We start from the raw sequence: 16829 nt of genomic DNA, 5'->3' as shown, positions 1-16829 counted from the left end.
CCTCGTGCCGTTGTTGTTCCCACAAAACGCGCGAGCACTTGCTCTCGGCGATGCCGACGGAGCGTGCTAACGCGGTGGGCAGGGGAACAGGTGATAAGTGGCCAGCATGCATGGCCTCGGAATGCTGGTGGCTCCGCGGCGACCGCTGCATGCGGCTGCAGCTCTCACCGATCGGCGTGTGGCAAAGCCGACCGACATGCACCCAAGGAATCAAAGTTGCCACCCCCCCTCCTATGCACAGAAGCTTCTATGCACACTTCCCGCGGCTGATAATCAGACATGATCCACTCCTCGGCCGCCGCCGTCTTCCGCCGGCTCGTAACGTCCACTCCCCTACGCCTGTCTGTCTTACTGCGGCTGAGAGAGGGCTGTCAAACCAGCTAACCATCAACGGCAAGCCCGTGACCCATGTGATACGGAACGTTTGATGCCAAGGCCTGGATCTGAGTACGTAGTTACCGCCCCCTCCCCTCTCGTCCACCGTATGGTCACAGATGCATGCACACGCGCAAGCTAGATGATGTGGCGATGGTTTCGAGGACTGTCACTTCTATCCGAATCGAAAGCCTCCAGAATGTGAGTGTGGTGGGTGATTTTATACTTGGTTTGTTCTGCCGAGGTGTGCTTGTCTTCTCTCTGCAAGCTGAAGAAAAGGCTTTGACTCTTGCAAGTTTGGGCTTTGTTGTCTTTTGAATTGGGTCTTAGTGTGTTGTTGAAGTTTCTATATCGTCCCTATCACCTCCGCCGGACTAAGCGGTGGAGCGGCGAGCCGTCACCCCTCATCCCTTCTCCTCGTCGTCGTCGTCGTCCCGCGCCAGGCGGACAATATGATATGTTACAGTGTGGTTACTGGAAGCCTGCCCCTGCGTACATTCCAGGCTGGCTCGTCAGCCATCGATATCACGAGTCAAACTCACTCCTCCTTGAGGATAGTACGCCTGGTTGGGCATGATGCCAAGACCGCCAATGTTCGGCTGCGCTTCAAACGCCATGGGCTGCGCTGCAAGGCCCGAGGCAACGCGCATGCCTCCGCTGGGGGGACCAACGTAGGGCAGGTCGATGCTAGGTGAAGCAAACTGCAGAGTTAGCAGAGCGAACAAGAGAAAGGGCAGTAAACTCACTGGATTGAAAGGATCTGAACCAGGGCTCATCATCTGGCTCACTGGGCTCAGACGACCCCTCTGGCGCTGCTGAGGGGTCCGGGGCGAGCCGTTTGAGTTGGGGCTCTGAGAGTTGGCCCGCAGGGCGTGGGCAGGTCCAAGTGCCATGTTCTGAGGCATCAACAGCGGGCTGAGAGCCTGTCCGAGCGGCTGCGGGAAGCCAGGGTTGGGGAAAGGCTGGCCATACGGGTTGCCAGGAACTCCATAGGCGCCGGGCTGCTGCCACCCGCCAACATTCTGCTGGTTGTTGGGCGGACGGGCGTAGGTAGGGCCCGCGGGGACAGGAAGGCCGACCTCCTCGAGCAGTCGGCGGTAGGGTGGAGTGCTAGAAGCCTTGATGTTGGGCAGCACCCTGCGAACAGCTTCCAAGAGCTTGGGCTTCTCGTCGGTCGAGATTGAGCTAACAGCAAGGATCTTGCCGATCACCTGAGAGCCGTTTGAAGCATCCGAGAGGATCTCTATCAGGTTCTGGTCGTTGGGCGAGTGGAAGATGGTCGAGATGAGCGTCTGTGCTGCGGCGACCTCGGTGGTCTGGTTGATGATGCGCAGAACTGTTAACGAGGCCAGCTTATGAGTACACAAGTGTGCCACATGCGGGGCAAAGCGGTTGGCAAGGAGACCGTAGCGGCCCGGAAGGTTGGACTGCTCGACGAGCCACGTGAGCAGGAGAGCTCCGTTGGGGTTGGTTGCCAAGGGAATTGAGTTCAAGATGATGCCAGTGGCGATGCGCTTCTTGGAGTACAGCGACGTGTGCGGCGACTCGAGGCAGGTGCGCATGCAACGAGCACCGAAGCGGTTCTGAGCAATGTCCCACATGCGGTCAATCATTGCGTCGTACACGTAATCGCTGTAGGGTGCGCCAAATCTCAAGGTGCCCGCGCAGACGTAGTTTCCGAGTGAGTCGCACATGAGCGGAGGAGCGAACGGGCGCAGGTTGTGCGTCACGAGAGCCCTCTCCTCATCGGTCGTGCTGCACTCGATAATCTTCTGAGCTGCCCAAGTGCCGTTCTTGTGGATACCGATCATGGCCAGGTGAGGGGCGATACGCTCGAGCATGGCGCGACGAAGGGCCGGGGCGGTGCGCTCGAAGAGCTTCTGGATGATGGTGTTACCAATGTAGTCGGACGCCAAGTCTGCACTGTCCTCGAGAAGGTCGCGGGTGATGCTGTCGATCTCCTCCTGGGTAGCGTTGCCAGAGTCGAGGCGCTTGCGCAGTTCGCGCAGGCGGGCAACGTCGAATCGGCGTGTGTTCTGTCTGTCACCAATGACGGGAATCATCGTGTAGTAGGTGACAGGGGGGCGAACCTCGGCCGCAGCGCGGACGTCGGCATCCTCTTCGCGGCGACCGCCGCTGAGCACCTGCATGATCATCTGCTGCTCACTGACGGCACCGTCCTGAGCCAGGCCCTTCTCAATGACCTGGTCGTGGACACCCTGCTTGACCAAGTCGAGGACGAGCTGCGAGCGGTAGTTTTCGACGCCACCGCCCTCGGCACTCAACTGCTGCTCCGTGCTGACAGCTGTCGCGCCACGGACAGTGTTGAGGCCTTCGCCGAGCTTGGAGGGCGAGCCGGCAGTGACCTCGGCTTCGGGTCCTCCGATGACGGGCGACTTTGTTGGCACGCGAGCAAACCCGATGCGGATGGCGCCGACATCAGACCCTAAGATGTCTCGACCATTGAGGGCGTTCCGAGCCGAAATGGCGCTGTCCAGACGCTCAAAGTTGACAAAGCCGCAAGATTTGTGTGTCAATACGCGGGCGGACTCCACTGGGCCAAATGGCGAGAAGATTTGGAGTAGAGTCGCAGAAGAGGTGCTCGACGGGATGCTGCCAATCCAGAGGGCACGCGTGGGAAGAGCACTTTGGTCGCTGCCATCGCCGAGAGGGCCCAATGCAGAGCTGGCGGAAAGACCGGCGGCTGGCTGTGTGATGGTGACCGAACCATTCGTGAACACGAGGCCGGGTGGAGCAGCCGCGACCGAGCTGGTAGGTGGTCCAGTCGGGGCCGAGTCAATCTTTCCGAATCCAATGCGGACGGGGGCAGTCTCTGCGAGCTCGGCGACATGGCCTCCGAGGCGGTTGAGCACGTCGTCCCTCGCGCGGACGGCGTCCGCCTTGTCCATGAAGTTGACAAACGCGCACGTCTTCTCTGGAAGCATGCGCAAGCTCTCAATCGCGCCATACGGAGCGAAGACACGAAGGAGGGCCTCGCTGGTGGCATTGACGTCAAGATTGCCGATCCAGAGGGACCGCGTCGGAACCTGAGGCGTGCTCGCGCCCGCGCCACCCGCATTGTCTGGTGTGCCCGTGCGGCTGGTGCCTGAGGAAATGGACAGGCGCGGCGCACGAGTGTTACTGCTGTCTCGCGAGCGAGTCAAGTCGCGGTCGCTCCTGGAACGGGGAGGGTAGCCGAAGCGAGTGTCCATGAAGAGGTGCGAAGTGTAGTCGCCCTGGAGCGGTGACTGAGGGATGCTGGAGAGGAAGCCTCCGGGGCCGTTGCTCCCGCCAGCGCGGCGCAGAGGGTTGTCCAACGCCCCAATGGTCGTCGCACGCTGTCGGTTATGGGCACCATCACGCGACGTGGCCCCCAACAAGTTTGGGCTTGGGAAAAGTCCCAGTGGCGCTGCAGGGAGTAGCTGGTCGTAGAGCGAGACCTGGTCGAGGGCGGATACGAGCAACGAGTCTGGCGTGTCGTCGCCGATGCCAAACTGGGTCACGCTGGGGCGGTAGGTGCGAGCAACGTTGGAAACGGTGCTCGCACGAATGCGGGAAGCTGGGCCGTGGGCGTCGATTGCGCGGCGGTGCTGATTCCTAAGCTCGGAGATGGATGCAGGGGGCAGGTCGCCTCCACCCGAGTCGGCGAGGCCTAGGTAGTCGAGGGTGCTAAAGTTGAGGCCGCCGTCATCATGGGGGACGCCGGCGTGGTGATCGAGAAGCTCCTCTGTGCGATCTCCGCGCTCTCCACCCACAGGACCGGCACCTCCTAGACCGTGACCAAATCCGAGGGGCGAGCGGCCTTGTCCTGGCGCGGCAGACACGAGGCCTGGAGCCGAGAGCCACGCGTTGCTAAAGGGGCTCGACGCAAATGCGTTGCTGACCTCACTAGTGGAGCCTGAACGGGGACGAATCTCGAGAGCGTCGGCGGTACTCGTCGTGTGGGTGTGTCGGAGACCGGGGCGGTCCGCCGGCGAGAGCGCCGATGTACGCCTGGGCGCTCCGTCATCTGGCGGCGTGACGGACGCGGGTACTCCAGTGCCTTCGTGACGTGCCTCGTTGAATGATGATGGCAGCGTTCTGATACAAGTGTCAGCAGGGGTCGACGTGACGGGGAGATGGTGGTGGGAAGGGTGTGCGCGATGTGCCGAGCGCCGAGCATTACTCGGTCGCGTGGGTGGGCAAGAGGGTGCGATGTTGCCGCGAACATGCTGGCGACACCTCGTCCAACGGCGGCGTCCACAAGCACTCATGGAACTCACCCTGCGCGTGGCCTCCGTCCTGCGCTCGGCGCGTTCTCAACAGTTCCGCCTAGTGGGGGTAGGGGCATGCCGGTTGCGTCTTCGATGATCTCACGAGCTCTGCAGTGATGTGTCAGTCGCGGCGATCGACGTGTGAGATGATGATGCTATAGGTGGGCCTGTGCGGGACAGACGGCGAGAGAGGGTGAGGGGTGGGAGATCGGGAGGGGGTGCTAAACGGGCTTGGCTGTACGTACCGCTTGGCATAGGCCGCGCTCGGGGCCGGGGGCGGTGTGCGGCCTTCGCGGCGAGTGGGCGTGGTCGCTTCGCCTGGTGCGAGGTGGTGCGGGGGCGGGGCGGACATGGAGTGGGAGGTGAGAGTGAAGCAGTGGTGGGTGGGTGTCGCCTTGCCAGGTTGATTGACGGACGGACGGCGGGCGAAGGCGACGTCGACGGGCGTGCGCGCGCGCGGGTTGCTGGTGCAGATTGCCTGGCTGCCTGTCTGCTGTGCGTGCCGTTACCGAGTGGTGGGTGGTGGTAATAGGTGGAAGAAATTAAAACCAAGGCCCGATTATAGGTGTATGCAAAAAAGTCTTTGTCGGCAACGAGCGGCGGAGAGGAAGAGGAGAGGGAAGGGGGGAAGAGGAGGAGGAGAGAGGTGACGAGGACAAGGTTGTTGTTGAAGAAGACGGTGGTGGACAAGGTTGGTTGCGACGTGGAAAAGGAAGATGGGGGGAGCAAGGGCAAGGGTTAAGCAGACGGGTAGTAGAAGGGAACAACTGGGTGCTGCTGCTGCTGGCCAACGACGACGACGACAACCCTACAAGTCGGAAGCTAACCAACAGGCAACGGTGCAAAGCAAGGCGCGCCATGTACATGCATGCATGGAAAGGACAGTCATAGCCTGCGCCATCTCGTGTCGCCCTCCATCACTGTATCGCAACAATGCATGCATGCGGGGGGTGTAGTGTGTGTGGGCGGCTGTCGCTGCTGTCCTTTGGCACATGCCTCGTCCTAGTTCGGCCAGTCTGTCTGTAGTCGGTCGGTCGGTGACGATCGATCCCCCTCTTACTAACCCCAGCGCGTTGTGTCAGGCGGGAACGACCCCAGCAGGTTAAAGTCGAGTGGCACCAGTCTGCTGGAAACAGTTTGACTCGGCCGGCCGCGTCTCGCGCAGCCTGCCGTAGCCGCAGTCTCGACCGGCGCAGCAGCTGGGTGCATCGCCGCATTCTCCAACCCCTTGCTTGCATGACATACCTCACTGCTCACTGACTTGGCTTGTTCCAACGCCGACTCGCCGCACTTTTCGTTGCGAGGGAGGGGGCCAAATTAGACTTTGACTGTGCTGCTGCTGGGGGGTTATGACGCAGGCGATGCGGTATTAATACAACCAAAGCATCCCTTTGGCCGCCGACGCCGCCGCCGTTTGCCGCGTGCGAGGGCGAGCGAGCGAGGGTACCGCGACCGACGCGCCTCGGCCACACGCACAGCGCGCATATGCATGCTCGCTGGCACTCGTGGCGACACAACACACTCTCTGCTCGATGCATGCATTCACAGCTGGAGTAACACGCCCTAGCTGCGCCGACGGTCATACAGCGGGGATCGCCTCGTGACCCCCGCCGGCTTGCAATGCCACCCGCTCCTTCTGATTCGCCAAACTTGCAACTTGCTCATGTCAGCAGACCATTCTGTCGCTCGCCCCTGGTGTATCGCCCTCGCACTGCGCGTGACGGACGTGTCCGTTTCAGGCGTGTGTCGACGTCGACGAGGCGTGGTGTGGCGCGGCGCGGCATGGCCATCGCCCCCGCGGCCCCGCGAATGACGGCTACCAATCACGGTGACGATGCCAAGAAGGGCCCCGCATCGTAATGGGATGCCTATTACGACGAGGCCAGCACAATGACAGGCGTGCGACGACGACAACATCATGACACAACCTCGAGTGGCATTTTCATCAAGGTGCGAACAAACCTCTCCCGAAAGCATGTTTTCTCGACTGGGCGTACACTTGAATGGATGCCTCCGACTCCAGTGGAACGCCTCGCTCAGTGCCTGTCGATCACTGTTGCAGCCCACCAACTCAACAACTCAAACCTCGCCGCGGTGCAGAAGCATGCATCAAGCCATGCAATGTCTATGGAATATAATGTATGACGCTGTAGGTAGTAGGCCAGGAGGAGGGGGGCCGGTCGGGGTGGGACTCGGTATGGGGTGGTGAGGGTGATGGGTCGAGCACGACAATATGAGGGGGGAGAGAGACCAAGAGAGACCGGTGTAATGCTATGCTAGGAAACGCCGATCCGATGGGGAGGAGGGGGGGTGGGAGGGGGGTCTAGATTGATACAACGTGGCTGCAGAGTGCCGTGGGTAATGGTGACAGAGAGTGGGAATCGTCCGGGTGGCAATGCGCAAGGCGAGCGGGCCATTGGCATGTAGAGGCGAGCGACGGCGAAATACAGAGCCCTGGTTGCAGGGCATCGCCGCCGCCACCACCACCTCCGCCGTTCACAAGGAACAGTGGCTGTGGCTTGGCGCCGCCGAGCGCCAAAAGAGTCTAACAGCAGCGAAGCTGGAATCGGCTACGTAAGCGGACGCCTACGCGGCGAGCACGGCGCCGCCCCCAGAAGAGGGGATGCGGCTCATAGCCGGGCTGATGACGGGGCTGCCCTCGACGGGTGTGCTCGTAAGGGAGCTTGTGAGCGACCGGATGGCGTTGTCCACGTGGTCGAGATCCTCGCGAGTAGGCGGGCTCGCCTTGGACGCCCGGTACGCGCTTGGCGTGGCCGTCGAACCTGTGCCTCCTCCTGTGGCGCTCGCACTGCGGCTCAGGCCTTGTGTGGGAGTGAACACACGTGGGGTGCCGGCTTCGGGAGGCGATGAGAAGTAGTGGTCGAGCGACGACGTAGAGTGTACCCGGCGAACGTTGGTGCCGCTCGTCGACGCAGGCGTGTCGGGGGAGGAGACACCGCCCGCCCAGCAAAACTGCTCGATAAAGTGAGCATAGCTGGCCATGTTCATGTCGTCCGTGCTGCGCTCCAGCTTGGACGTTGGCGACCAGGGGAACGAGTCCGACGATGAAAACGACGAGTCTGAAGGCGGCGACAGGGGAGAAGCCGAAGCCGAGCTCGTGTCGGATGGCGTCACGTCAACGTGGCGACGGTCGAGAGCAGGTGACTGGGTGGGGGTCGCCGTGATGCTGGAGACCGACGAGAGCGACGTTGATGAGCTGCTGGTGCCACTCGTGAGAGACGGCAGGCGGATCGTCGGGCTCGAGTCTGTGCTGCCAGGGTGCGCGTGCACGTGGGCAAGCGGTGACGATGGGGCGGGGGCAAAGACAGAGGTAGGTGATGTGGCGATGCGAGCAGCTGTGATAGCGGCGGGCACGGGGCTGGCCAGGGGGGAAGATGACTGGCCAGCGAGAGGAGAGGATGGGCCGGCGAGGGGGGAGGCCGGAGCGCCAGGGATAGGGGAGATGGGCGAGACGGGTCCACCACCAACGTTCAACAAGTGAGCGCGAGGTGAGTAGAAGTCGTTTGATGGGCCGGTGGCGACGGGAAGTTCCAAGCTCTGGCCCTTTGGAGGCGAGTTGCGGCGGCTAGACTTGAGCGCAGACCCAAAGTCGTAGCGGTTGGCGAGCTCGGACATCACGGGCAGGTCGGCTCCCGGACCTGCGCCAGGGGAAGAGACGGCGCGGCGGGGCGACATGCGGGGTGAGCGAGGGCTGCGCGATGCCTTCTTCTTGGAAGGAGAGAGGGGCGCGTTGAGCTCGAGGTCCTCGGAAGTGAGGCGGTTGAGCTTGGCGCGGAGATCGGCCATGCGGTCGTTGTCGTTGCCAGTGAGGCTCCAGGCGTTAGTGCCACGCGCACGGCCCATTCCCTGGGGGACAGTCACCGCGCGCTTGGGCATGTACTTCGGTGACTCTGGCGCACGGCGCTCAAAGAGGACCTGGTAGTTCTGGCCACTGTTCGAGTCCCAGATCTCACGACCAGGGACCGAGTAGCGCATGCAGAGGAACAGCGTCTTCTCCTCGATGCGGTCGAGAAGGTCCGACAGCTTGATGCTGAACTCGAAACGGTCGTACAAGCCGCCACGGATGCTCTCCTTGTAGGCTGCCGAGACCTCGGACGTTGTCTGCCACCAGTCGAAGGTGAAGCGAACAGCGACCCACTTCTCAAACGCAATGTTCTTGACGCAAACCTTGCCGCGGAGCGCGTCGCGGGTCTCGCTAAGGAACAACGACTCGAGGAAAATGTCGGCATCAGATGGTGGGTCGGAGGGGAAGTTGGGCAGGCGGATCTGGAGAACCTTGGCGGCCTCGGCCATCGCCTCGTCCATCTCGTTCTCCGACATCTCCTCGGTCGGCGTTCCCTGGCGAGAAACGACCAGAGGCTTCTGGTTCTGGAGGAAGAGCTTGACGTGCTCGAGCTGGCTGTCAAAGTGCACGTACTTGGGGCACGATGGGGTTGTGGGACAAGACTTGGACTCGAACATGGGGCGCGACTTGTCGGCAGGAGTGCCGTTAGGCAGCAGCTCGCCAACATACTTGAGAGCTGGGCGGACGATTTCGCCGCTCTTCTTCTTGACGACACCGTGGTATGGTGACTGAACGATGCCGGCCGAGACGGGCTGCGAGATGTTTGGGGCCACAATGTTGCCCAGGTCGAGCCTGAGGCCGGTGCCCCGGCGCTGGCGTGGGGGAGGGGGTGCCTGAGGGAGGGTGTCGAGAGACGTCTCGCTGCGGGTGCGAACAGGGTTGTAACGACGAGGGAGGACCGAGCCGAGGGATACTGTGGCAGTCACTGGTGACGAAGGGTCCTCTGGTGAGCTAGCGGCCGAGCTGGCGGCCGATCCGATCTCGTCACCAAGGCCGGTGAAACCAAACAGACGTGGGCGTCTGGATCTGCGAGAAGTGATCTGCAGCGTGTCGACGGGTCTGCGTGGCGGGCTGCGGACCTCGGGCAAGACGTTGGCATTGATGGTGATACCGAGCGCACTTGGGTTGGGCGAAACGCTTCGCGAGGTACGAGGCAAGGCCTGGGTCGCTCCGCGGGGGGATGGGGATGACCGGGGGAGGACTGGCACCTGGCTGATGGAAGGAATCGCGGACGATGCCGAAGCAGGCACGGCCGTCGTTGTTGGGGTTGGCGGGGAGACGTAAATGCCGGCTGCGGCGGTCGAGGATGCGACCGCTGATGGTGGCAAGGGGTCGACGTCGGATGCAGACTTGGCACGACGGAGGGGGGCCTCTGGAACAGTCGTAGACTTCTCCTCTGCACGAAGAATGGCGTCAACGACGTCCATGTCGGCCGACTCGCGACGGCGGTAGGCGGCAGCCGCGGCACTGGCAGAGTACGGCATCCTGTCCAAGACGGATACGGCGTCGATGCGCAGGACGCGGACACCGCCTAGCACTGCAAGAAGAGAGTTGCCTCTGGGGGGTGAGAGGCGGAATGAGTTCCAGTGAAGGTCGTCGTCTAACAGTGACGACGTCGACGGCGACTTGTGGACGGGAAGGTCGGGACGGGGAGCGTCGTTTTGGACTGTCGGTGAGGGGGTTTTGTGTTCCGAGGCCCAGAAGACTTTTGTGACAGGCGGAAGAGAAGCGGGGTCCGATAAGGGTGTTAACGGAGGTGAGGGGTAGGCCTGTTGGAGGGAGGAGGAGGGAGGTGCGGCGGTGGGCGTAGTAGAGAGGAGGGGAGCCGCGGGGGGTGGTGGTGCTAGATATGGCATTGCGTTGTCAGCTTCAACTGCCCGGCCAGCGGGTGGGAGATGTGACGAGGTAAAAGAGTGTGGGATAAGGAATGGAGGGGTGTGCGGGGGGGGAGAGTCTGTCTGGATCGCAGTGACCTCGCCTTGTGGAGCGCTTATGATGTGCGGGCACGAGCAAGAGTGACAGCCTCTCGACGAGCGAGCTCGAATCCAGCTGACCACGACGAGGTGGACAAAATTCCCCAGGAGATTGCAAGATGAGACCAGCCATTCGGTCGGCCACGACGCGCGCGTTCGAAACATGAGCGAGGTACCCACCTATCTATAGTTGCCTTGTTGCACGAGGGGAACGAACCAGTCGTACACTCGTTTGCAAAAGACAAGGGGGGGCGAGAGGAAGAGAGGGAGGGGCGGGTCGAAAATGACAAGAGGCGCAAGGAGTTCGATGGTTACAAGTGGGCGTCGTAGTGGTGGTGAATGGATCAACTGACCTTTCGGGTTCCAACCGACAGACCAAATCGGTCCAGGTTGTCGAGGTCTGAGGTCCAGGTGGCGCGGTAGCGAGCAGAAAGGGGTTGTCGCTGCTGATGCTTGGCCCGCGTCAGCAAGGCTGGGTGTATGGAGAATAAAAATGTTACAAGCGAGATGGAGATGCGTATCGGTCGGCCTGTGTGGCTGTGGCTCGCTCGGCAGGTAGCGGCAGGCGGCAGCGGCGGCGGAGGCGGCAACGACGCGGTATGGTTTGATGGGGTCGACTAAACCTTTGATTGTGTGTTTCCCATAGCCCTCAGGTGTGCCGAACAGGGATGGGCAACACACGGCGGCGGCTAGGAACGACAGAGGTGTGCGCGCTCCCTTGTTCCCCTTGGGAATGCCGAGCAGAGTAGTACGAGCGCAGAGGATTGCAGCAGCAGCATCCGCCAGATGTCTCTGTCTCCCCAGTCGCGCAAGAACTGTAGGTAGCATGACGCCGTGCCGCCGCCGCCGCCGCCTCTGCCGCCTCCGCCGAGCCGCCAACCCACCAAGGCCCGGAAGGAAGGGACCGACAAGTGGGGCGGCAAGTAGACACAATTTTTCCCTGAATGGCGGCCGACACGGTTCAAGTTTTTGCCCCAAGCCACCGCGCTCTCTGGGTAATCTTGCAGCAGCTCGTGCTTGCTTGCTGTCTGCTTCCCCTGGCACGCCCATTAAAAAGATTTTCTTGGACAGCTGGGCGAGCTCCTGAACAGGTGGACTAGCTGTGCATCTCGGCGGCGGCGTACGTGCCCTTTCGTGCTGCTGCAAGCAGTGATGATGCAAGACCTGTAACTGACGACTGTGCCCGGTCTGTTTGTAGCTGGAGCACACCACCTACTCCACACACGTGCGGTACGCCCCTACGTTGCTATTGGTGATTATACATGTACGACTAGGCAAGCAGGCAGGCGCATGCCTGACACACTTGCACTGGGCGTAGAAGGGAGGGCCAGAGGGGAGGGGGGCTGGGGACAATTCAGCATCATGCCACGGAATGATGGCGAGCAAATGGCGGAGGAGAGCACGAGGGATACGTCGATCTTGATGAGCGGCGGCAGCCGACCCCTAGCGCAGCAGCAGGAGCAGCACGCTGAGTGGACTAGCAGCAGCAGCTGCTGCTGCTGCAGCAGGCAGTGCCCAGGCCCAGGCCTCTGCGGCAATGCTCTGATTGCACCGTGAAGAATCGGCAAGTGCAAGCAATCTGGAAACCTCATTGGTCAGTAAGGGGTTGGCCCTGTCAAGGCACCCATCACTTGTCGCCTTTCTCTCTTTGGCGGCCAGGGTCGAGACGGAACTGCCCCTCCCCACCTTTGGACGCGTCAGATCAACTTTAGTGGGGCAGCAACAACGACGGCATGAGCCCCCATGTGTACACGCATGGCCCCGTCTCGTAAGCACACAGGGATGTATGGACCCCCGAGTAGGTAGTGCGAGCAACAACGCGCAGCGCGCGGGGGGGTGCGAGGCGAGCAAAACCGTCGTGTCAGATCAGCATCAAGGTTTCCCTGTGCAAGAGAGTCGACACTTGTGGTTAGTTGCGGCAGTTGGCATTATCACAGTGCCGCTCAACGGCCCCAAAGAATTCTAGTTCTATTCCAGATGGTTTAACGGATATGACACGATGAGGGGCACGGCACGGGATGGAGACTACTGCTGCGCTGTGCTGCAGCTGCTGCTTGCATGCACCACACGATGCGACTCACCAATGTGGTCCAGGTCATAGAGGTGGGCCAGACAGTACCACCAGTTACAACCCACCACCGGCCCCTAGACTCTTTCCCACACTACGGGTACGGGTACCTTCCCCACAGAACGAGTGCTGCACAAACATCTGGCCATCGTGGCAGCAAGCATACATCCCATCGTACCACTGCTGCTGCTACTTGTTTGGCTCGGCGCGGCATGAGGCGTTCGGAGTCAGGTATCTCTGTTGCGCCGTGCGGCCGCCTCCGCCTCCGCGCCCCCGCCGCCGTGCGCCGAACGCACGCCACGGTTCCCACGGATGAGGAACGACGGCACGACTCCGAGATCGCGCGGCGTGGGGAGCCAGTGGAGAGCCTCTGTGCCGCATGCTGTGCCCCACAGGTGCGAGTCGTGCGAGCGGGCGAGTGGGCTAGCGGACGAGCAGGAGACACGGAGAAGGCAAGCGCCGCAGCACAAACAATAACACGCCAGCAGGATCATGCGACGCGCCAAGACGACCACGCCAGCTCGTGGTTCGCTGTTGGTCGTGCAACCCTGCACAGTACCGCCGGCTCGCGACAGGGCTCGGTGGCACGCATTACAGATAGCACTACCCACATGACAGATAATGCGCTACTGGCGGCCGAATGCATCTGCGAATGGCCGCCAGCCAACGCACGAGTGCACGCCCACACGCCCATGGACATACGCCGCCGCTCGCGCAATGGACGTGCACCCTACTAGCGGCGCGCGTCCGCACGCACGAGCTCGCGCGACCGACCACGACCACGACGCGTCTCGCACTTCGGCATCGTCAATATACCAAATACGGTTTGTTCGGGATGACGAGAGGGAACCGGGTCAGTCGAGGCCTCGTTTCTTCCCGCTCCCCGAGCGAGCGGCTGCCTGATGCGGACATGTGGACGCGTGCAGATGTGCAGCTTGTGCATATGTACATGGGTGTTTACAGCTATGGATACAGAGATAGGATTACGGCGTTGGTTTAGGCGTTGGCGTTGGGCGTTGGCATTAGGCGTTGCGTGGCGAGCCGGTAAGGGGCGGCATCAAGCGCTGTGCGCCGTAGACGAGGAACCGGCCGAGACAGTCTTCTTGAGCGGCGTGCCGGCGGCGGGGGCACTACGCGCACCGTGGCAGCAGCAAGAGCGGCGCACGGGCACGCCGCACCGGTTGCACGGGACGGTGCGGTTCGCGAGGACGTAGGCGACGCTGAAGGGGAAGGGACGGTGAGGGCGAGCGCAGTCTTGAGGTTCGGGCGCGAGTCGTGGCCGTAGGCCGCGCAGACGGACGCCGGGTCGAGCTCGTGCGGCAGCGCCACGATGTGGGACGCGAGCGCGGCCTTCTCCTCCACGGGGGAGATGGGCTCGGCAGCGGGCGAGTACGCGGGGAGCGTCTCGGTCGAGGTGTACTTGGTAAGGGACATTGTGGGTGTGGTTGGGGTGTGGGTGTGGTTGGGTTGGGTTGGTTGTGGTGTGGTTGGGCTGTTGGAGCGGTTGGCTGTGGTCGAGCAGTGGTGGTTGCTTGGCTTCATGACCTCCTCCATCGTCGCCCCGTCGCCACCTTATATGCATTCCGTACGATCCACTAGCCCACCACCGCGATGCCGCATCCACAAGCATCTGCCGACGATAGCGACCATGCCGAGTGGTGCACCTCAAGAAGACGGGCAGTGAGCACAGCTTTGAGAAGCGACGTTGGAAGCGGGGGCACGACGTCATCGCTGCCGCCATCCTTATGTGTGCCACTGGTGTGACGGAATGCTGGCATCTCTGCCAAGTCAAGCCGGCCGCACAACGCCCGGTGCACCGCACCCGCCGTTCTCCGTCTGCACTGCCTCTCCGATACGGACAACTCGTATCTATTCGGATGTGCATGACGCACAACGCGCATCCCGAAGCGTACCTTCGCGTAGGTGTACGCGACTGCGCACTGCCACAGCCATTACCACCACCACTCACCCACCATGACCCACTGCCACCCACCCCGTGCCAACCGGCCCTCCCGTGACTCACCGCAATCTTTCTAGTCGCAGAAGCTGGGGATATCTCGCTTCCCTGCACACCATACGCCGCGTTATCTCTACGCGAGGCCTGGAACAACTGGCGCCATCCGCAGATCTGGCTCAACTAGGGCTAGCTGTTGCAGACACTGAATCTGGCAGAGCTCGCTCGCACCGTAGAGTCAACATCGCTGACACTTCCAACACAGTCGAGTAGACATCGAACCACACACTGACGACCTTCGCCTTACACTGCCCCGCCTCCACTCCTCGACACCCCCGGCTCCCCTCCGAATGTCCGTCGCCGCCACCTCGCACCAGGGACTCGCGCTCGCACCGCTCAAAAGTCTGTCACGCCGCCGGCAGGCACCAAGGCGACAACGTCCTGCCCTATGGCTCAGTTGGCTAGCGCGTGGAGCTGTTACTTCTGCAACAACTCCGAGGTCCACGGTTCGAGCCCGTGTGGGGCAGCAGCATGCGGCGTCGCCGAGGTCTCCCGCCTTCTTAGTTCAGTGGCTAGAATTTTCCACTAGTAGTGTCCACTACAGTCCTCCTCCGAGGAGGTCTGGGAGCTTGCTATGGAAAGGTCACCCGTTCGATTCGGGTAGAAGGCATATACCCTTTTGGCTGTGCGCGTATGTGTATGCTTGCATGCATGGTATGGTGGTGCTGGACGCCGCTGCAATGTTGGGTTTTACACGCTAGTAGAGAGAAGAATGGTTGCATAGAAAGATAGTTGCACGCACGCACATGTAGAGCGGCGTCGGCCTGTGGCCAGAATCAATGTTACGTAAGGCTAGAATCCAACACTCCCCTCGGACGTCTCGTCGCGATCAGTTTGCGCGAGCGGGCTGTCGTGCGGAGGTCTGCTGGTTTCAGGCGCGGAGCTTGAGATCCTTGCAGGCCTTGGCCTGCATGGGGCCACTCAAAGCCTTTGTGAGGCCGTCGGCAATCTGCTTGTCGGCGGGTACGTGCTGCAAAGCAAACTGGCCAGTGTTGACCAGGTCGCGGATCTTGTGGTAGCGGCGCTCGATGTGCTTTGAGCGCGAGTGCGCAGTAGGCTTGTTTGCCAACGAGATTGCGCCTGTGTTGTCCACGTACAGGGTGGACGGCTTGTCCTGGGGGTAGCCCACAAATTCAGCCATGCGCCGGAGGAAGACAGTTTCTAGGCCAGCTTCGCAGATGGCCATGTACTCAGCCTCGGTCGTGGACGTGGCTGTGGTCTGTTGGCGGCGCGATTGCCATGTGATTGGCGAGCCCAGGAAGAATGCGACGTAGCCGGTGGTAGAGCGGCGTGTGTCCACGCAGCCGCCGAGGTCCGAGTCCGCGTACACGTCAGGCCTGGTCTGCTTTGGGTCGCTGCCGAGGATAAGCCACTGGTTGCGCGTGTGCCACAGGTAGCCAATGGTGCGACGCGCTGTCGCAAGGTGAACTGTGGTGGGCTTGTTGTTGAAGCGCGCGAGATAGCCAGCTGTGTAGGCGATGTCTGGGCGTGATACGCTTGCTGTCCAAAGGACGCCGCCTGTCATGGTCCTGTACTCGGAGGTGAAGGTTGCGCTGAGCTCGTCGCCGTCCTCAGAGCCGGGTAGCTCCCCTGCAGTTGGCAGAGGGCATGTCTTGCCAGTCTTCCAGTTCTCCACCTTGTGCTTCTTGGCAATGTGCTCAATGTAGGTGGCCTGGTTGAGCGCAATGGTGTCGCCGCGCTTCTCAACGCGGATGCCGAGCATTTGTGAGGGGTAGCCCAGGTCGACAACTGTCCAGCGCTTGCGGAGGGCGGTGATAATGTCGTCGGCCTGCTTTGTGGTGGCTGTACCGATGAGGAAGTCGTCCACGTAGATGGTCACGAGCGCTCCGTCGGTCTTGCGGCGGTAGAAACCCCAGTCGTCTTCGCAGGCCTCAAAGCCGAGCTCGAGCAGGGCGGCGCGGGCCTCCAACCACCAGTGGTGGCCAGACTGCTTGAGGCCATAGATTGCCTTCTTGAGCATGAGGACCTTGCCAGGTTTGACAGCAACGCCGGTTGGAGGGCTGAGGTACAGCTCAACGTCCAGCGTGCCGTTGAGGTAGGCTCCTTCGACGTCGCATTGGCGGATGTTGAACTTCTTGGCCGCGCAGGTGCTGAAGAACAGGCGTACAGTGCCCATGCGACTCACAGGCGCGTACGTGTCCTCGAAGTCGATGCCTGGTACTTGCATGAAGCCGCGCGCGACCAGACGTGCCTTGTACTTGACAATCTTGCCATTGGCGTCGCGCTTGCGGCGTAGGACCCACTTGGCAGAGAGAGGTTT

General features: G+C 61.7%; 3 protein-coding genes and 2 non-coding genes across 5 annotated transcripts; 2 read left to right on the top strand and 3 right to left on the bottom strand.

Annotated features, from left to right (window-relative positions):
- Nucleotides 1-487: 487 nt before the first annotated feature.
- On the bottom strand, nt 488-5340 carry SPBC56F2.08c (Pumilio domain-containing protein). Its single transcript, XM_062770563.1, has 5 exons — nt 4874-5340; nt 4638-4736; nt 1122-4455; nt 918-1076; nt 488-879 (listed from the first exon to the last, which is right to left on the bottom strand). The coding sequence occupies exons 1-5, from the start codon at nt 4978-4980 to the stop codon at nt 847-849; spliced, it is 3732 nt and encodes a 1243-aa protein (XP_062626547.1). The 5' UTR covers nt 4981-5340; the 3' UTR covers nt 488-846.
- Nucleotides 5341-7214: 1874 nt separating this feature from the next.
- Nucleotides 7215-11294, bottom strand: PPP1R3C (Protein phosphatase 1 regulatory subunit 3C; the record flags this gene model as incomplete). The annotated part of the gene is made up of 3 exons (XM_062770562.1): nt 7215-10262; nt 10820-10909; nt 11148-11294. 3 exons carry the CDS (start codon nt 11292-11294, stop codon nt 7215-7217), a joined length of 3285 nt encoding a protein of 1094 aa, XP_062626546.1.
- A 2262-nt stretch (nt 11295-13556) lies between these two features.
- Nucleotides 13557-13968, bottom strand: LOC62_03G004037 (uncharacterized protein; the record flags this gene model as incomplete). Its single annotated transcript, XM_062770561.1, is given in 2 exon segments — nt 13557-13664; nt 13675-13968. 2 exon segments carry the CDS (start codon nt 13966-13968, stop codon nt 13557-13559), a joined length of 402 nt encoding a protein of 133 aa, XP_062626545.1.
- A 962-nt stretch (nt 13969-14930) lies between these two features.
- LOC62_03G004036 lies at nt 14931-15015 on the top strand. The gene is given in 2 exon segments: nt 14931-14968; nt 14980-15015. It is a non-coding gene; the product is annotated as a tRNA-Asn (tRNA).
- A 27-nt stretch (nt 15016-15042) lies between these two features.
- LOC62_03G004035 lies at nt 15043-15158 on the top strand. The gene is made up of 2 exons: nt 15043-15079; nt 15123-15158. It is a non-coding gene; the product is annotated as a tRNA-Thr (tRNA).
- Nucleotides 15159-16829: the final 1671 nt, after the last annotated feature.

The sequence above is a fragment of the Vanrija pseudolonga genome, chromosome 3 (genome assembly GCF_020906515.1).
Source record: "Vanrija pseudolonga chromosome 3, complete sequence".
NCBI classification, from domain to species: domain Eukaryota; kingdom Fungi; phylum Basidiomycota; class Tremellomycetes; order Trichosporonales; family Trichosporonaceae; genus Vanrija; species Vanrija pseudolonga.
The sequence above is the reverse complement of the archived record's forward strand: the minus strand, read 5'-3'. Positions and strand labels throughout refer to the sequence as shown.